Source organism: Pomacea canaliculata, linkage group LG4 (assembly GCF_003073045.1).
Source record: "Pomacea canaliculata isolate SZHN2017 linkage group LG4, ASM307304v1, whole genome shotgun sequence".
In the NCBI taxonomy this organism is placed as follows: Eukaryota; Metazoa; Mollusca; class Gastropoda; order Architaenioglossa; family Ampullariidae; genus Pomacea; species Pomacea canaliculata.
Window position 1 is genome coordinate 3533571 of NC_037593.1, and position 20137 is coordinate 3553707.

The window sequence follows — 20137 nt, forward strand, 5'->3', positions numbered from 1 at the left end:
GTAAAATCGAGAAATTGTTGTCTACATTATGCATTCTCTTGTGTTTCGGGAGCAAGAAAAAACGAAAATAACGGGGCTGAATAGACTCTTCTCCGAGGCTATTTTCGTGATTTAAACGGAGAAGTGCAAACTTAATAAACTACTGTGCAACCCCCCCCCACCTCCTTTATCTTGAGAACTGAACAGGGAAAAAAGCGACGCGAAGAAGCACGAGATAAATTGTTGACCAATATCGTACTGCTCACATTAACTTCAACCTCAGAAATGTGGGGGAGGGGGCGCAGTGGAATGAGAGAATTGAACAGTGGAACAGTATCAGATACTGTAAAGAGTCGTGACCAATGCTAAAATGGCCCATCTCACAATCCGTAATCTCCTATTGTTCACCACATGGATTAAAAAAATAACCACACCATTTGTTCACTGGTGGACCAATGTTGCTGCTAATCGAATCTGATCCACGATCAATATCAAACCTGCTTTCAGCTCGATTCGATTCTGCGCCATTCAACAGCTAAGCTGTCATTTGAAATGTTTAGACATCCATAGTCAGATTTTTACAGCAACCCCTGCCTCTGTGACAAGTATTCAAGCCAGGTTCAACACATTTCCCCATCTAAGACAACCCCGCACAACATACTGCACATCCTATATGTCAGTCAATATCCCTAAAAAATACACCTGCATAGAGTTTACAGTGACGAGTGCAAACAGGGATGAAATTTCGATTGTCCCTGAGAGAAATTTTTATGGAAAGTGGATAAACCCAGTGTTTGGAAGCGCTGGCGTCCAAATCCAGACCACGGCTTCGACTACCCTTAGGTGCAGCAAGCTCTCCTTCCCAGTCGACTCAACTGCCAGAAATTGGTAACCTTACTCCATAGAAGGTTGGAGAAGGTAAGGGAGAGTTAGACACCTAACCCCTAAATATTATTATTTCCATTATCTGGTACCCAAAATCGTCGGTTATATGGTGTGTAAACCAAGATGAGAGGTTTGTTCTGACAAACACTGTGCACAGGTAGATTGTGTAATGTGCTGCATTGTAGAGTTCAGAACACATAACGCAGTCTTCGTCGCTGGCTTAGGGTCAAGGGGTTAGAGTTTTGTCCAAACACTTCCGGCTAATTTTTAGGTGACCTGTGGAGTCAAAACTGTCAAAAGGCAAACTTTTATATGCGCGCACGCACACGTAAGCACGGCAAACTTTCATTAGCTATACATTTATTGAGGACAATTTCTTTCTTCATTTTCACTTAGCATCATCAGTTTCTGAGCTAAACCAAAAGAGTAAATGATATATATATATAACAGTTTCATCTTATAAAATGTTCTCTTGGCCGCATTTTCTTCCAACGAGATCGTTGTTGGCTCATGTTTTCTATACCAGAAACATCATCTGTAGGTTGGGTAGTTCTTTCATGATGGTAGAATATGCTTGACAATGTGTGCAGCTTCCAAAACTACGGGTGCCCCGGGCCGCTGAATTCTCGGGTCTGATAATGGCACTGAAAATCTGTAAAAGAATCGGTTAGACATTAAACTGGCATATTGGACAATGACAATGAAAGAGTTTTCTGAAGTGGAAAGGGTGTTGCTAATGTTGAAAGAGGCAGAGATAGAGAAAGAGTCCGCTTTTCCTCGTCTCGTACACCAACAGAGATGACAGTCCCTAAGAAGCTAACAGTCGTAGGCAGCAGGTGAGAAGAGACAAGCGATGCGAGGCAGTGGTTGTTGAACTCTGTCGTACTACCGCCCCAACTTCCAGTCGTCTGCGGGAGACAGCTTTCGAATCATCAAGGGAAAGGTAACTGAGTGGCATTGCCATTTCTCTCTGCGAGAGACTGACCTGGCCATGTCCCGGTGTCCCGGGGTGTGATTACAGAGAGCTGCGAACCTTTGTCTGAAGAACAGAACCCAGTGTTTCTACATCTGTATGTATGAAATACTGACAGCATCTACCATGGGATATATTTAGTTATTTTATATGTTCAATATTTTTAATACTATTCATTTGAATTTTCTTAACTGTGTTGTCAGCTGTGGTTTGCGCATGCCAGTGAAAAGAATTACCTGTGTGGTAGCGTGGGAACGTGCGATGGGACTGAGTGGGTGTTTGCAGGGTGGAAGCTGGGTGTAAACGAGCTAACATTAGGAGGTGTCCCTCTTTGCCCTCGGGTTGACTAGGCTGCGGTTCACTCCAGTCGTTAGAAATCGTCACAGTCATTACATGACATCGCATAGTCATTCACTGTCATGTCATGCGAATGAAACGACACTCAAAGGAACTGACTGGAAATTGCTCTTGGCGTTGATGATGAAGAGAGGGTTGTAGTGTGAGAGGATTTCGTCGTTGACAGAGATGCCGTCCAGATACTGCTTGAGCAGCAGACGTAGCTGGCCGTTCTCAGTCATCAGCGCCTGCTTCTCCTTCTCAAGCGCCAGCCTCTCCAGCAGCACTTTGTTGTAGCGCTTCCAGAAGTTCTCCACTGCCCGGTACTCGTGCATTGTCTACCACAATCAAGCTCATCTATGACTGACTGACAGGACTGGGTGAGTGAGTGACATGACTCATAATCATTAGGACATGACGGACATACAAACATATTTACAATAGAAAACATGTTCAACAGCAGTCTATGGGCAAACGTACATTTTCATATAATTTGAACCTAAGTATATGGGCATCAGGCATATTCTCTTTCCAAAGGGGCATATATATGTATTTATTTCATTATACTTCCATCCATCTATACATACATTTATAAGCAGATGTGCAGCAACATCCCCAGAATATGAACTGTGATGTGCATACTGTTTGTCTGAGGTCATTCGTGGACATCACTACTTACTGCGGCCAGAGCTTGAGACGGCGCTTCCAGCACCGCTGCCTTGATATCTTCTTGCTCCTCCTGGGTCAGGGAGGACGCATAAAAGGGCAGAACCTTCTCCTCCTCCGTCTCCAGCTTTCGGCAGACCTCAGCCATTCTCAGTATTTGTGCACCCTGTGGAGCAGGCCAGCATAAAGATATTACTAGTATGGTCTGTTACACGTCTGTCAACCACTGACACAAAAACATTACACTTTGTTGGCTTCCTCTCCTGTTTTAGGTCCCGCAATATAAATGTGCTTAATACCACTAGGAGTGAACTGTAACAGGCATTTAACAGCACAACAAACTTAGAATGTTCTAGTCCATTTCTGAGAAGCCTGTAATAGTGGTAGTGGCAATGACATTGCCTTGAGATGACACATTCTCTAATAATATTATGTGCACTCTCTCTCTCCCTCCCCTTTAAAAGGGATCGGGCCTATTCAATAAAAGTTTGAGTTCGATTTAGTTCTCTCTCATACAATTACAAACAAAAGCTCCCAGGCACCTATACAATTCCGTTCGTGTCTACGTCCATTTGAAACTATTTATGCACTCTTATTGTAAGCCCCTTTAAAAACACTCACTTGCCAATGTGTAGCTGTGATCGGTAAAATTAAGAAATTAATATCAGCAACTAATGAAAAGAGTGTCAGAGAACGAGCTGACACACAATAATTGTACCTTCTCCTTCTGTCGTTTTAGTTCCTTAATGGCGGCACAACTTTCCAGGGTGAGTTTGGTCAATTTCTCACGCTCACAATCTCGAATTTTGTTCATTTGCTTTTTTAACTCCTGAAAGTGTTTTTGCATCCTCTCTTTCTCCTATTAACACACAAACAAAGAATTTTAAAAAAAAGCGTCATTTATAAAATTGGTTGTAAATGTATTAACCTTACTTAGGGCAAAGGTAGGTTTTTTATGTACTAGTGTAAAATTTAGAAGAAATTACCAATATAAGCTTCTCTTCAATGTATGACATGACCCATCCACACACACACACGTGGGTCACGGACAGATTCGCGTACACGTTCGCACATTTTGTGCTATCTCAATATCTTTCACTCTCAAATATCACTAGCCATACTCCAGTCATTCAGACATCAATGAAGAAAGAGGGAGAATAAAGGAGCATCTAAAGGCGCAGCTTCGCCTTGTTTGAGAATCTGTCTTTCCTTTGCTCGCATGTACATCGAAGTCACCATGCCTGAATAGTGCCCAAAAAGTCAAAAGTGGAAGGAGTCTGTGATTATAGTGCTATCAATATGGTAAGAAGGCGAACTTGTATTACACGCCATGGTAGCATGAAACAATCGCCCTGGTAAAATTACACAAACAGCCAAGGTATCGAGCTGCGCGAGGAAGGCCGTGTGTGCAATGTGCCTCCACAGACCGGAACTGGGTCTGGAACTGGTTGTCAAGCTGAGAACCTGAACTGCAGATAAATGACTGTCGCTTCTCAAACAATGATTGTCCGGTCGTCCAACTCTCAACCGAGATTCACCTTTTTCACAAACCGAGAACAAAAGAAAACAAAACACGATGACGATTTTTTTAAGCACGAAAGCCTGTTTAAAAGAGTGAAAAGAGATTTGTTGCACATTTTATGCAATGCACTGCGTATACACAGACCGGCACCCCAATACACCGTCAGCCCTGTCTGGAAACAGGAAGATGCAAGAGGTGAGAACATGCGACACTGCATCAGTGCTGTTGACATACGCGATGTTGTTGGTGTAAGTGCTGAAGCACGGGGAGCTTAGGACAGACGTTACATGGAGCAGCCAAGCATGAACTGGAGACTGAGCATTGTGCTAGGCACTCGCGGGGTAGAGGTCAAAAGTATTTATGCAATCAGAGCTGTCTAACCCTTCCCCCACCTCTGACATCATGTGATGTGGCAAAGCTTCCAGAATAAATGTGCAAATGGATGATTTTTTTTTTTTTTTTGGGGGGGGGGTCTTCATAAAAACCTCGAGTTAAGAGAACTTCAAACTGCCAGTGAGGTCTATTTGAAAATCTCACCTCTTTGAGCTGTCTGTTCCTCTCGTCACACTCTCGAGCATTGGCGCTTATTTTAGCCTTCAGTTGGGCTATCTGCTCCTGAGAGGCAAAAATCAAAGAAGTTACAGTACTCGTTTGGTAAATGCTGGTAACAGATATCAGAAGGTGTAAAGAAGAGATGAAGAGAATTTCTCTCTCTGACAAAATATGCTGAAAAAGGGACTAACTGATATTCTCTGGAGTTTTCTCATCTGTATGTCTATCTCCTTTGCACTTTTCTCGTCCTTGGCTTTATAGACTTCAAAAGCTGTCTTACGTTCTTCAGTGGTGTCATTGTAATTTTGCAAAGCTTGTCTGAACTGCTGCCAAAGGTCATCCACTTTAGTTTCCAGCAGGACTCGCAGAGCATGTTTCTCTTCCAAATTCTACAAGAAGAGAGCATTTAGCATGAGAAAACCAAATCACACATATAATCATGTCAATAAATAACTTCGTTAAAATCTTAAAAATAAAATTAGACATTCTATGCAACATCCAGGCTTTATTTTGGACCCAGAACAAATCAAATTTCTGTAAAATAAAAGTTTTAAGTTCCCAGTTAAAATATGTTACTTTTTAATGACATACATTCAATGACTTTGAATTAATTTTTGACTTCAAGTGTTTTACGTATGAGAGATAAAATGTATATAATGTATATTTGTAAGGTAGTTCTGACCACAATTGTATTAATTTGCAGTGACCAAAAGTCCCATAGAGATTACAGTTGACAGCTGTTAATGCAACCTTGATGATAAAAATACATACAGAATGACATACACTCAAACTTCTATAGCTTCAAGGAACCGACGAAAAAAATCTAGTTACGGAAGGTTCGAGTTAAGGAACATGTTTTCACTGTGGACGTTTAATTTTAACCAAATGTTCATTTCTTGTCACTCTTTTAAAGACACTCCGGCATCCTGCGGAGACGAAGTCGCGCTTATCGCACACATGTTTCCTATACAGAAAGGAGAATATGGGAGCGCAGGGTCGATGGGGGAGGAGTACACGATTTTACACTTTCCGACATGGTACACGGACGTTTCGCCGCCGGACGTTTCGGAGCCGGACGTTTTGCCGACCGGACGTTTCGCCGCCGGACGTTTCGGCACTTCATTTCGGCATTCCACGCGGACCTTTAGCCGAAGTCAAGTGTGTGACGCCCCTTAGCTCACACATTTCTCTCGCCATTGTATCAATGTATCAGTGAACTCTCTCTCACTATCCCTCCTCATGTGAACCGTTAGCTCACACATTTCTCTCGCCATTGTATCAATGTTTTTTCTCAAAGCTATTGCGCATAATCTGTGACAATCAAAGTGAACTGTCTGTGAAGTCTGTGTGTAAAATTTGTTTGAAATAAAGAATTATTGTGTAATCTAGTTGTTACTTTCATTCTTTGAGAAGTTCTCTCTCTCTCTCTCTCTCTCTCTCACACACACTCTCACTCTCACTCTCACACTCTCTCACACTCTCTCACACACACACACACATAATGCGGCGAAACGTCGGTCGGCAAAACGTCCGACGGCGAAACGTCCGCACACGTTCCGACATATTTTCAAACGGTTTCAACATACTGACCGGCTTAAAATATTCCAGTTGTAGATGTTTTTGGCTAGGATGATTCAAGCTACGGAAGTTGAATATGTGTTGCTTTAATGGGAAGCCAACCAAATGATATTTAAAATTCGAGTTTGGGAAAATTTTGATGGTCAACTTACAGAAGCTTGACTGTACCATGATAAAGCAAAAGACAAAGAGAGATAGAGGCTGAAATGTTAAATGCTGAATACAAGGACTGCTTGTATAACATGCTGCAATAGCCTACCTTGTTTTTGATTTCATCCCGCATACTCTGAAACTCTGCCTTTGCATCATTTTCTCGGTCATTGAAATTTTGTTCCATGGCAAATAAAATATCAGCAATATCGTTCATTTCTTTGTTATGCATCTCAATCAGCATGGCACGTTCTGAGTCAAACTCTTCACGGATTATTTCAAGTTCATCATCGTACTCTTCTTCCAATGCCTGCAGTCGTTGTTTTTGGAGACCTGTATGCAACAAAATGTTAATAATAACAGACCTGGGTGCAGCAACTGTCTCTTTTATATAATAACAGACCTGCAAGCAATAATATGTTGTGTGCTTAAAGATCATGTTTCTTTTGACTTGGGAATGTAGGTGAGAAATGTGAGGCACAGAGATGGTTTCTGCACCAGTGTTTAAGCTTTGCCTGAAGTGGATTAAAATGGCTTTGTCCATCTAAAGTGGCAGGCTCACTGATACTTGATGCCTGACACCCCTAATACATCACATACCTGCTCTTGATGCTGGATATGTATATAACAGGGAAACAATTCACAGCACCTTGTTCATTCCGCTCACATTGAGAAACAGCCTTTAAAATATTTTATGATGTCCTTTAAATATTTTATGATGTCCTTTCGACCGTGGTAAAGAAGTACTGAAGAGGATGTCTTAGGGAGCTCTCCTAATGATTTGTTCAGATAGGAACAAAAACCATTCAGTTTTTTGTGCTTACATAATCTAAAATCTTGTGGCTTTAAGCATATCAGTGTCAAGGCACAAAATAAAAGTAGTTTTAATTCAATATTTTACCTCTAGCTCACCTACATACCTATGAGATAGTCAATGTTCTTCATATGGCTGCGTAAGGCCATACAATACTGCTCCTCGGCCTCATCCAGATCTTTGGAAAGTGACTTAATGACAGCGTCCTTTCTGTCGATGACACGCTCGAAAGTCTGACTAAGGATTTCAATCTCTTTTTTCAGTTCCTTTGACTTGGATTCTCGCATTATGTTTCGCCACTGGTGGTTCAGTTTGTTTAGATTGAACCGTGAAGCTTTCTCTTCTTTGGCAAGTTTATCCTGAACAAAGAAGCCAGCCTCTTTGTAAAAACTTATACACATTCAGTATTAATATTAACTTTTTAGATAATTAACCAACAGATCTGAAATCAAAATAATTTCTTTAAGAAATGATACAAAATTCTCTGTCTCCATCTGTGTGCGTGTGTGAGAAAGCAAGAGACAAATCTTTACTTACGAGGTAGCCCTCGATCTAAGGAGAAGAACTGAAACCCTACATTAATTCAAAACAAGGCATCAAAATCATAAGATTGATTAGAGAGAGAGTGATATGTGGACACACACATGTGAAAATAGTGATGTGTGCACAAAGAATTTTGTAAAGTTACCTTAAGAAATTGGGAAAGCATGTCCTCCTTCTTCTTCCGCATTTCTTCTTCTGCCAGACGCTTCTGCTCCTCATAAAGAATTCTCTCCTCTTCTGTCATGTTATCCAACTTCCTTTTGCCAGACTTCTTCTTTTTCTTAGCCATTTTAGAAAAGTAATGCTGCGATTTACAGCTGTAAAACAAACAAAATTACAGAGGGTTTTAAATTTGAATCGAGACCTACAGACATTGAAAACAATTGAATATTCCTAATTGAACATTTTAAGCGAAAATCGAGCTCTTAAGTAATTATTTGCGCCACACCTGCAAACAAATTAGTGTTCTCTCTCACAGGCAGAAAACTCCACTGTTTCAAGCCGTCGCCATGACATCAGCGGATGTACGTCACAAGACATCGACAGTTCATTAAAACTAAATGAGGAAATACTATTTGTTCATATCAAGAATTATAAAATATATATATGAAACTAAAGAGATCTGAAATGCAGTGAAATTAAGTTATAAAAAATGCTATAATAAAAATAATACCGAAAAGGAAATTTACGGTCAAAAAAAAAAAGGAAGATTTTTTTATATGTCAAATTCTTTATATTAAAAATGTTTATAAAATGTTAATATTATTCGTAATAATACGAGATAAATCTTAATTTAAAAAGTTTCAGTAAATTGTTTATAATTAAAAGTAATTTTAAAATACTGGAATATTTCCGGAATAACTTTTTTCCACGTGTGGAACAGCCTGTTATAGAAGACATGGACGAGATAAGTAAAGATGATCGATTCAGTCACATTGGAAAGGACCCACGTTTTAGGAGAATACCAAAAAAGGAGAAGAAGGTTAAAATTGACTCACGATTTCAGTCTATGTTCACTGATAAGAAATTTAAATTGAAATACACAGTCGATAAACGGGGACGTCCTGTAAACAAAACAACCAGTGAAAACCTGAAGAAGTTTTACGATATCGACGAAGAAGAGAAAAATGATGCTAAATCTGACTCGGAGCAGGATGAACAGTGTGATGATGCCACCACAGACAATGGTATTTGTATTCATTTACTTAATACCTGTCATTGTAATGTACTCGGTCCTCCCTACCCCTCTCTCTCCCTTTCGTGCACAAACGACCTCCATGTATTACAAATACGTGTACTGTATATAATACTGCTTTAGCGTTTTATGCACACAAGTTACACGTGAAGCTAGACTGAAATTGAACATACGCTTGAAAGAAGAAAAATTACGTGTGTCATTCTTTGAGTATGATACCAAATATTAAGGTATGGTTTTAATGAAATGACTCTATATCACTTTAATTTAGTGTAATAAAAGTCAAAGTGTTTAGAGTATACCCTTACCAGTCATGGTTAAGTTTAAGTGATTGTAAATATTTTATCAGATACCTTAAGACGACTGTTTGCAAGAACTGTTTACAAATATAATTAAAACTGGATTGTTATTTTAACTGTTTCATAATTTTATTTATATTTTTGCAGATGAAACTGGTTCAGCAGCCAATGCAGGAGACAGTGATGAAGAAAAAGAAAGTAAACAGCTAGACCATGGTGAGTATCCTTGGATGCATCAGAAAGTTAAGCACAAAATTGAAGCTAATGCATTGGAGGAAGAGAGCATAGGTAAACTAATACTAATACAACATTCCTATTATAACACAAAGAAAATGGCAGTATGATTGAATTGATAATAAGAGAAAGCAGATGTAATATGTTTGCTACTTAATATTAAGGTGATTTTAGTAAATTTATATAAATGCATCCCCTATTTGTTTCTTTTCCTGTTTCTAGTTAAGACATTTATTATTGTTTTGGTGTGACGCTGTTAAAGTATTTGCTATTTAGTTGCAGAGATACCATATATTTCTGAAGATGGACCTGACTTTGCACGAGGTGGAGGAAATCTTGAGTCATCCAGTGAGGATGAGGAAGAGGGCGGTAAGGAGGAGGAAGTGGAGACCCTAGTAGGTGACAGCAACATTGACCCTGACTGGGTTGATCTTGACAAAGATGCTCCTGAAGCAGAGGATATTTCATGCCGTCTGGCCATTTGCAACATGAATTGGGACAGAATCAAATCCAAGGATATCTTTGTTCTCCTGAGTTCATTTTTGCCACCAGGTGGAGTTATACATTCTGTTGTGATCTATCCCTCAGAGTTTGGACTGCAGAGGATGGCGGAAGAAGTACTGGGGCCAGCAGAACTGAAAAGTGACAAGGAACCATCAACAGGAGACAGAGAGGAAAATCAGAAGCAAGAAGAGCAAAGTTTGTGCATCAAAGTTGACCCTGAGAAAATACGCAAGTACCAGCTCAATCGCTTGAAATACTATTATGCTGTAGTTGAATGTGACAGCAAGGAGACTGCAAATAAACTGTATGAAGAATGTGATGGACAGGAATACGAGAGTAGTTCAGCTCGTCTGGATCTTCGCTTCATTCCAGATGATCTGACCTTTGAGCAAGAGCCAAAAGATGAGTGTAGGAGCATGCCAGATGTGTCATCTTACAAACCATCCATGTTTACCACAGCTGCACTCTGTCAGGCTAAAGTAGATCTGACATGGGATGAAACGGACCATGAGCGACTAAAGCTGACAATGAGAAAATGGGCCGATGATTTTGAAAATGAAGATTTTAGCAAAGTTCTTGCTTCTGATTCTAGCTCAGGGGATGAGGAGAGTGAGGATGAAGATAGTAATAAAGATGGCAGTGAAAAGTCCAAGAAAAAGCGAGAGCAGAGATCGCAGAAGTACAAAAACATCTTGCAGGCTATTGAGGAGGAATGTGGTGAGAAGAAAGGGGTTGATGAAGAAATGGAAATTTCTTGGGAGCCAGGCCTGAAAATGGTAACAAAAGACATTTTGAAGAAAAGGGAGAAAGCTGCTAAGGAAACAACACCATGGGAAGAGTACAAACAAAGGAAGAAAGAAAAGAAGAAGCAAAAGCGAGAGGAGAAAAAGGCTGAAAAAATGAAACAGAAAGGCATTATGGACCAGGCCACATCAGCAGTTGCCAATGATGAGCTTGCTGGTGATGCAGGATTTGATGATCCTTTCTTTAATGATTCCAAGGAAGATGATAAACAGTCTAAAAAGAAGAACAAACAGAAAAAGAAAGAGAAAGAAGAAAATCTAACCCAAGAGGATCTTGAACTGCAGGAGAAAGAACAAGCTAAACTAAAATTACTCATGATGGATGAAGATGACCATAGACATCATTTTAGCTTAGAAGATCTTCTAGAAAAAGAAGACTTGGGGAACAAAAAGAAAATGAAGAAGAAAAAGAAAAAGAAGCTCAAGAAAAATCTGAGGCAGCTGATGATCAAGATACATTTACCATGGATTTGAATGATGAAAGATTTGCGGACGTTTACAAATCCCATCTTTTCAATATTGACCCATCTGCCCCAGAATTCAAAAATACCAAAGGAACTAAGAGTCTGATTGAAGAAAAACTGCTAAGGCGAAAAAGAGGTGAGTTGGTGGTGGAAAGTGCAGTTCCAGAGTCTGAAAAGAGAAAGAGACTTGATGAAAATGAAGCTAACGATGAAGAAAGTTTCTTGAAGCAAAAACAATCTGTGTCATCACTTATTCGATCTGTCAAAGCAAAAACAGAACTAGTCAACCAAATGAAAAAAATGAAAAGGACTCGGTAAAATTTGTCTTTTTTGCATTATTACACTTTTTTGTTTGTTTGTGTAATTTGGGGTTATTGAAGCCATTGCACATGAATACAGGACATTATGGTGGTTGTAATTAATTACACTAACTCTTGTATATAAAATGCTGTTTAACTGTTTTGTGTGTGTGTAATCTGTTGGTTTTTTTTTTTTTTTTTTTGCTTTGTGTAAGCGCATTTGGGAGCTTTATGACCCAGTTATCTGCTGTTAATGGTTTTTAAAAAAAAATGACATTAATGTAATTAGTAGTGAATGATGATTCCTTTTCATGCTGTTGAAAGGTTTCAATGACAAAATACAACAGAATGCTTTACTTAACTGTTTGGCATGGTTAGATCCTATATTTACATTTGCAGCATATTTTAAGAAAAACATTTTACATAAATCATTGTGTAATTTTTATTTTACAGAAAGATAATACTTTTGGACACAAAAATACAATCTGGTGGAGGATTATTTTTGGGGGGGGGGGGGGTAGGGTTTAATGTACCGTGTGCGATAGAATGGCCAGAGCGTAAAATATAATTAATGAAGCTCCTCAGTTTCTGCATAGTCGATTTTATCAGTCATGTAAATTTTTTGATTTGCCTCTTCCATGAAAAAGTGTTCTTTGCTGTCTTAGTAGCTATACTTTCGTGCATTTTAGTTTGCTGTTTAGTCTTCTTCATCTGTGTCTGCTGCCAAGACAACTGGTGCAGTTTTTTGTTGGGACTGGGTACTGGTTTGCGAAGATCCAAAAAACAAGGCACGGAACTGAAACAATTAGAAAATGTATTTTAGCTTTGCCATTCACAATAACATAATATTTATACAGGTCGCAATATTTTTTCCATGCTACACTATTTTCCTCCTTTGTGGAAAGTAAACAACCACTGGTAAAGGGAAAATATAACTATAATCAAAAGACTGAGTTAAGTACAATGACACGTATTTATTGTTTATGTATATTAGCACAGCTCTTACCTTTTTGGCAGGTGGCGTTCCAGGTATGGTGTCATTTAAATCCTCATTGCCATCCTCCTCCTCTAAAGGCTGTAAACAGTCTTGTCTTGGCTGAAAAATCAGATACCCAATAATAATAAACACATGATTGCCCACGTTCAATCTCGTAAGGAAAGTGCTTTCAGTGCTTGAGACAAGAATGAGACCTGGACAATCAAAGGATGGAAGGCTAAACAACAGTACTGATAACAGATAAGAGATAAATATAGAAGAGGCATTGGGTAGCAAGAACTGAGGGTATTGTGATTCTGCAGAGGAAGACGAGTAGGGAAGGTTGAAGATGGACTAGCACTGTGTTGTCACAGGGTCCTTACACAGACAATTTTCACCAAGGCCTTATATTTGCCATACGGTTCTTACAATTCCTCACACCTGTCCTTACATTTTTTCTGTGACCCTTACAAGTCCTTATATCGATAAAATATTACCACAGATTTATTTTTCATGCCTTTTATAAATCCACAAATTTATTTTCGGAGTTGACTTTGGGGCAAACTACAGGCGATTCTTCACCTCACCACTATTTTAATCACACGACTGCCAAGTCTCATTCGTGAAGAGAACTTGCATTTCGTGAAATTTTAGTCTTGATGGATGACCACATTTCTATCGTCTTCTTGACGATTAAAAAAATGCCAGGGAAGTGTTCTTTTCAGGAGAACTGGCTAAAGGAATAAAAATATAAAAGACTAAAGATAAACATTCTGCATAATGTGCTGCCTGCAGAATATCCTTGAATCTTTCGTCAGTGGGCGAAAGTGTTTGAACCAGAGCCTTGATCTCCTAGTACTGTGCATAGCTCTATTTCTCTCTCCCCTTTTGAGTGTGTGAGAGAGAGAGAGACATGAAATGACTTTTGTATTACACCGTAGAATGGCCTTCAGGTCTTGCAATTATTATTACTTAGATTTCTAGAAACTTTGGAACATTAACATTAGCGGTATATGTTATCAGCACGCTAAAGAGACTTTTTAAGTTATCTGAATATGGCAGATAGGCATCAAAATTAACTCTTTGATTATATATTACTAGAACAGTAATACATGTATTTCAGAACATAGAGGAGACCAAAGATTCATAAATACCTCTTTCAGACCGTACATGAGAAAAACTTAAGCATTGATGACTGTCCTTATTTGGCACCATCTGTGATCCCTGGGAACCCTGTTAGGAGTAATGCTCAAGAAAACAGTGTGTCTTGAGTGCATGTTTAAAGAATTTAATGGTGGGTATGTGGAGGAAATGGAAGGGAAGAAAGTTCCATTGTTTGCTGCATAGTAACTAAAAATCCTGTGACGGTATGTTGTTCTGGTGACAGGAATAGTTATGATACGGTCATCAGATGAAGCGTGGAGTGATCCAGAAAAGAAAAGGGTCATCACTTTAAAGCAAGCATTGTTGAGACTGACTGTAAATTACAACATAAGTATCTTCCTCTTGCACCACTCTGCTCATTCATTCTCATATAAGTAATCTTTTTATCTGCTGTGCTCTTTCATTTGGTAAACTTCCCAATCACAGTGCTAAAATCCACGCCCCTCTGACGTACCTTGGAGGTTAATGATGTGATCTGTAGTGGTATGACTGGACTGGAATCATTCTTTTCAAATGCTGGGCATGATCCAGTAATTTTGTTTCCAAGGTTACTTTCCTCTTCTTCCCATTCATCTTCAAGAAAGGTTGATACCTCCGCTAACATGCTATCTGTTGCTTCCTGGTCCATAGGCTGTTTGTGGGAGGTAGACAATCTGCTATAGATTAAAAATTATGTTCAGAACATTAATTCCTTAAATATTAATAATTGAGGATTTATATCTCACATCTAAATTAACTGAGCCTTTCCTCTTAAGAAAATATGAATAGCATGCATACTGAACACGCTTGAAAAGGAAGATTAATGAGCAAGCACTGACAATGCTATTGCTAGCAATAGATTTTCCCTTCCCTTAAATGCAAAATCTAAGCTGCAAACTTAAATCTAAGAAAAGCTGCCATCAAAATGAAAATGCAGTGCAAGCAGTTTTATTTCATCACCCCATTCAAGTATGCCATATTAAGCAGTTTGAAAAGATTTTGGATTTTACATGTATTTGCTTACCAGTCATCTTCCCTTGTTTTGTGATGGTTATGGGATGAAGATGATTTTCTCTTGGTTGAAAGACTACAAAAGAAAGATTAATGAACAAGCACAGCAATGGCAGCATTGACATACAGCATCGCCAGCAACAGATTTTCCCTTCCCTATACAAAATCTATTAAAAAAAAAAAAAAAAAAAAATAAGCAGTTAGAATATATGTAATCTGTTTTGTCAAGACTAGAAATCGTACATGTATTTATTTTTGTAAGCACTCACCCAACAAAATATGTTAATTGCAAACGAATCTGCCGACGCTCCATTGATAAACAGAAGTACATATTTTCTGAAGAATATAGTCAGCATCTTAACTATTCACAGTTTCTATCTGAAGATGAAAACGCTTTGGCGTGAATTTTACCTGAAGGATTTTGTATTAGGTCTTGCTGCACTCTTTGCTTGATGAGGAACAGATGTTTTGCTGTTTTTTTTGGAGGTGGAGGCTGGCTGTTGCTGCTGTGAGGAGCCCTGATCTGTCTCTATTAGTGTGGCCAAAACAAAGCTAGCTTCAAATGTCTGATCACTGTCAATGCAGAAAGTTATAGGCCTGAAACATGTAATAACATGCATCAGGACTATTTGCTCATTCAAACAGACTAATACCTTGCAATTTTCACTTTGCGAATCTACAGACCAAAGTGTCTTAATTTACAAGATACATGATCATCCTGCTGACACAGAAGCGATTAAATATTTTACAAAATATACAGTAGGTTTAAAGGATCTTTTGTACAAACTCATCTTAATTCAGCTGATAATCAGAAAAATAAATTCAAAACAATTGTGTGGTCTCAAACAAGGCACAGCATATTCAAAATACAACAGTCTTAAGTACGTACCTGCCTGCTGACTCAAAGTGAATATTTAGAGGTAGCCCAGTTGTCTCTCCAAATGCTAGAATAGCCTGTGAGGATAAGGAAAAAACAATCTTTCCAACCACAAATTATTATTTTAGACTAAGTTTAGCAGAATAAACCTTTAGCTTATTCCTTTCATAGACCATTAAAAAATGAATATGGATATTTGATGAGAAGAAAATTTAAGGCCATTGAAGCTTAAAGGTGGTTTTTAAGATGGTTTTGTCCAGGTGAGGGAAGTTAGGAGTACCCATGATGCAGACTTTTACATGTGATCAGTCTTCCCTAATCGCTACCCCTGACAATAGGTGGGTGGAAATCATAGGCGGTGCCGACTATCTGACCACTAGTTATCAGCACATGTACTTCTACCTTTCCTCGCACGGGCAAAACATTTCTCTTCCTACGGTTCAAAGGAGTTCCGGCTTTAAACAACCACTCAAACAAAGGTTCCTAAATAGTTGTTGCTTTTAATGTTAACATCATGAAAGTTGATCCCCATTTCTTTCTAGGAATTTTTTTTTCCACCACAGTAGTGTATTACACCACTTAACTTGCAGATAACATCATACAAACTAGCATTTTTATAAAAAGAAATTTTTTTAAATATACAGTGTGATGAGAAAAATCCATAAACACAAACACTTCATCAGTAAGAAGTCTTCTTCTTACCCTGAGTTCCTTCAGGCAGAAAGTTATGTCTGTGTTAACACCTATCTGATAGCGATCAAATTCCTCAGGCATTAGGCTCAGTTCTGTGTGCACTACTTTGGCGGGGTCTGCTCACAGCAAACACATTAAACATGGATATGGATTTATTTTCCTGAAATAAATTGTTTTAGGTATGCCTCAGTAATCATCATTTATGTCACATCTCAATTCCCTGGATACTACATAACCTGACAGCTACTGTATAAATATGGAGCAATGAAAGATTGCATGATGAAAATAATTGCATATTCAGCTTGTTAATACAAAAAGAAAATAACAGGAAAGAAAGTAGAGCGATTAAAAATAAATCATGAAATCTGTGTTCAGATCAAACAAAAGGCCACATTTAAATAATGAACTGCAAAAACAACATAAGAAACAGAAGTGACAAAAATTTTCAGCAATTTACCTGGCTCATCATCAACATAGTTTTTGAGGGAGATACTGTCTGGTTGAACACACAGAGTCACTTCTTCTTGAGTGTTCTGGAAATTGACTACAACCTCACATAGGAGTCTGTTAATACCATGTTGAAAAGAAACCATTTAGAATTTTTTATAAGTAATGGAAGTTGTTTAAGCATATTTTGCCTGCATCTGCTCTTCCCCATACCACTTGTTAAGAAAAAGCACAGTGTAAGAGAGATAAATATTTTACTAAAATTATCCATTGGTATCAATAATGACAATAGCAAAAGTGTTATTCATGATATGCATAAAAGGAAATATATTAAAGGGCACTGTTCTGATAAAACATGATACTGATCATTGTGAAGCTTTCTCATTGCAGTTTTGTTTTCCCCATGAATCTAACCAGTCTAGATCTATTTTTAATGTGCTTTACAGATGAGTCAGATCTGTCTGATGAACTGCACCTGAACTTTATAAGTGGTGTTACTTGTTAGCCACATCTGGAAGGAGAGCTGCACCATACCTTTATTTCCAAATATCCTCATGCATTGCGAGGAGTATAACCCCTTAACATAATTGGCAAATCTTGACAGCTTAAGCGCACCATGTTAAGGTGCATGGAGTTCTTTTGTGTAGCAATTTATCTTTATTATTAATATTATTAACATTTCTAGCTGTAAAGGGCTTTAGGGACAAAAATGAAAAGAAAGAACAACTCACTTTGCTGGTGCTGTAAGTTTGTTGGGGCAGGCATCTTTAGAATATATTGCCTGAAGTGTTTCACACTCTGTGTAGGCAAGATTGTGAGTCTTAACAATCCCTGTCAGAAAAAAATTTCCAATCTTTAATATTTTACCGAATAAATTAATAAGATTCTGACATTATCACCATTTAAAAAACATCTGAGAAGCAATCATGCATGCACATGGAAGCACATGCACAGCTGCCTAAGTCATGTTTTATTGATATTTAGAAAAGTGATGTTTAGCAGTTTATATTTTTTAAAAATCGGTTCTGTCTAAACTGATGAAACTACATTCTGCATGTAAATTATTCCTTCAACTCATTCAAATTCATTCATAGACAAATCAATCCAACTGAGCTGTAGCTATAAAGGTTTTTTACTTTTTTGTATCTAAACATATTTAAACTACAAGCTATTTTCTTATACAACCACAAAATAAAAGTTTTAAAAAAGACTTTCTTTACCATGTCTGCAGTACAGCTGGAACACCAATCTAGCTTCACTGGCATTATGAGATATCTTGCATTGTTCTACTGACTTCTCAATACTGGAAAGGCTTTTGAACACTGTCAATATAGACTGGAAATATAGTTAAAATATTTTTTAACTGAGATAAAAGCCGTTCTTCTTATTATCTTTCTTTAATCTTATATTCTTAAAATCTGTCTGAAGACGTATAATTAACTCACCTTCATGGTAAGCTTGCAACGTAGGTTATTTTCATCAGTATCTCCTGTTCCATGTCGTGATCCATCATCATAGTGTTGAAAGTAAGACGGGAAAAACAAGAAGCAGGCATATGCTGATCTTGAGGAATTTACCGTTTTGAGTGCCAACTGCAAATAATAAACTTTTACAGTTTATTATTTATAGCTGAATGCATGCCTAGTATTTGTACTAATACATAAAAGATTTTAAGTGTTCTTAAGAATGTTGTATTAGTTACAGCTAAGGAAACTGACACACTTTTTTTTTTTAATAAATAAACATTTTTTGTTTAATACTGTGTGAATAACATAAGAACTTTTCTCCTGAAGTTATATTCTTGCATAGAAACAAAACTCTTTGTTCATATAATTGTTATGCATTAATAGATACAGTGATACCTCGGTTCTCGAACGCCTTGACTTTCGACCAAATCGGTATTCGACCAGGAAATTCGAGAAAATTTTGTCTTGGAATCCGAACAAATATTTGGAACTCGAACATCCGAACGTCCGAGATGAGCCGAGTTGAGCCGAATGGCGTTCATTCGGCCCAGCGCGCCTTGCTTGCGTCATCAGTGTGAGTGCAGAGAGAGTCACGCTTTGTGTGTACTGTACTGTATTGCAAATTACTGTACTGTACACTGAATTTAACCCTTAGACATGGGTCAAAGAAAGCCAGAAGTGTAATGCAGACAAAGGTAAGCGGAAAGCTGTGAGAACACCTATTGAGCTGAAGAAAGAAATCATTGCCAAATATGAACAGGGCACACGTGTTTCGGATCTGTCTGCTGAGTATGGCATGCCAACATCAACCATCTCTACTTTCCTTAATAAAGCTGTTATAAAGGCTGCCAATGTTGCCAAAGGTGTAACACTGATAACTAAGCAAAGGCCTCAGATAATGAGGAAATGGAAAACTGCTCCTTATTTTCGTACAGGTACAGTAAATGAAACACAATTTACTGTACAGTACATTTTGTTTTGTTTTGTTTTAATAAATACACTTTTATTTCTTATTTCTTGTCGAGACTCATGTTTTTCTAATATTATATACAAATTAGGCCAGTAAATAGGCATTTTCTGGGGCTTGGAACGAATTAATCCAGTTTCCATTATTTCCTATGGGTTTCATTGCTTCGGTTCTCGAACAATTTGGTTCTCGACCGTCCTCCCGGAACGAATTATGTTCGAGAACCGAGGTATCACTGTACTTCAAATGAAAACACTTACACCTTGCTCAAGAGGTTCGATGTACAGCTCTTCCCCAATTTTTGATAACGAATGTATCGCCCTTCCAAACACTGGCAATAAACAATTAATCGAAATGAGTAAAGCATTATAAACATTAGCATCGGTGTAAAATAAGAATAAAAAACCATCAACAGAAATATAGTTTTAATTTTCTTGCATTTTAGTGTGTATTGCGACATAACCCAAATAACGAGAAAGACCATAACAAGGCGAATTACACTCATGACACCGCTTTATCAGGTTTTATCTTTTATTCATTCGAATCAAGGAACACAAGTATTACGAGTAGATAAACTGAACCAACAAAAAAATTGGTGCAACCTTTGAGATTAACTCCTGGAATTGTGCACTTCATTTCTTCTTTTCTATCAGCGAATGTAATACAGAAGCTTAGAATAATACAGTAAACACTATTTTGCAGTCTGCTTTTAGATTGACCGCCATGTTAGCAGGAAGTCAATGCTTTGTAAGAAATAATTT

The 20137-nt window shown here is 38.1% G+C and overlaps 3 protein-coding genes across 5 annotated transcripts; 1 reads left to right on the top strand and 2 right to left on the bottom strand.

Moving 5' to 3' along the window:
• Window positions 1–1207: 1207 nt before the first annotated feature.
• On the bottom strand, window positions 1208–8580 carry LOC112561523 (dynein regulatory complex subunit 2-like). Its single transcript, XM_025234074.1, has 10 exons — window positions 8447–8580; window positions 8144–8315; window positions 7562–7814; window positions 6751–6974; window positions 5105–5302; window positions 4899–4976; window positions 3558–3698; window positions 2853–3005; window positions 2294–2511; window positions 1208–1516 (listed from the first exon to the last, which is right to left on the bottom strand). The coding sequence occupies exons 2-10, from the start codon at window positions 8285–8287 to the stop codon at window positions 1420–1422; spliced, it is 1506 nt and encodes a 501-aa protein (XP_025089859.1). The 5' UTR covers window positions 8288–8315; window positions 8447–8580; the 3' UTR covers window positions 1208–1419.
• A 144-nt stretch (window positions 8581–8724) lies between these two features.
• On the top strand, window positions 8725–11952 carry LOC112561520 (ESF1 homolog). The gene is given in 4 exon segments (XM_025234070.1): window positions 8725–9185; window positions 9640–9708; window positions 10003–11450; window positions 11453–11952. Coding segments are annotated over 4 exon segments (2169 nt in total). The 5' UTR covers window positions 8725–8896; the 3' UTR covers window positions 11816–11952.
• A 33-nt stretch (window positions 11953–11985) lies between these two features.
• Window positions 11986–20137, bottom strand: LOC112561524 (cell cycle checkpoint control protein RAD9A-like). Of its 3 annotated transcripts, XM_025234078.1 has the most exons (14): window positions 19979–20137; window positions 19637–19707; window positions 18389–18535; window positions 18164–18278; window positions 17675–17774; window positions 16954–17060; window positions 16506–16612; window positions 15816–15880; window positions 15338–15523; window positions 14940–15002; window positions 14391–14592; window positions 13927–14005; window positions 12803–12892; window positions 11986–12592 (listed from the first exon to the last, which is right to left on the bottom strand). In XM_025234078.1, the coding sequence occupies exons 1-13, from the start codon at window positions 20010–20012 to the stop codon at window positions 12846–12848; spliced, it is 1323 nt and encodes a 440-aa protein (XP_025089863.1). In that variant the 5' UTR covers window positions 20013–20137; the 3' UTR covers window positions 11986–12592; window positions 12803–12845. The 3 variants fall into 3 exon arrangements, with proteins under 3 accessions (XP_025089863.1, XP_025089862.1, XP_025089861.1); XM_025234077.1 differs by lacking the exon at window positions 13927–14005; XM_025234076.1 differs by lacking the exon at window positions 13927–14005 and having other exon boundaries at window positions 11986–12892.

Coding starts and splice junctions, on each gene's coding strand:
- LOC112561523 (XM_025234074.1), bottom strand. CDS start 8,287: ATGGCTAAGAAAAAGAAGAAGTCTGGCAAAAGGAAGTTGGATAACATG. Junction 6,975..7,561: donor GAACATTGACTATCTCATAG/GTATGTAGGTGA, acceptor TGTTGCATACAG/GTCTCCAAAAACAACGACTG. Junction 3,699..4,898: donor GGAACAGACAGCTCAAAGAG/GTGAGATTTTCA, acceptor GTGTGTTAATAG/GAGAAAGAGAGGATGCAAAA.
- LOC112561524 (XM_025234076.1), bottom strand. CDS start 20,012: ATGAAGTGCACAATTCCAGGAGTTAATCTCAAAG. Junction 15,524..15,815: donor CACTTTGAGTCAGCAGGCAG/GTACGTACTTAA, acceptor TACATGTTTCAG/GCCTATAACTTTCTGCATTG. Junction 15,003..15,337: donor CCTAATACAAAATCCTTCAG/GTAAAATTCACG, acceptor TTTCTTTTGTAG/TCTTTCAACCAAGAGAAAAT.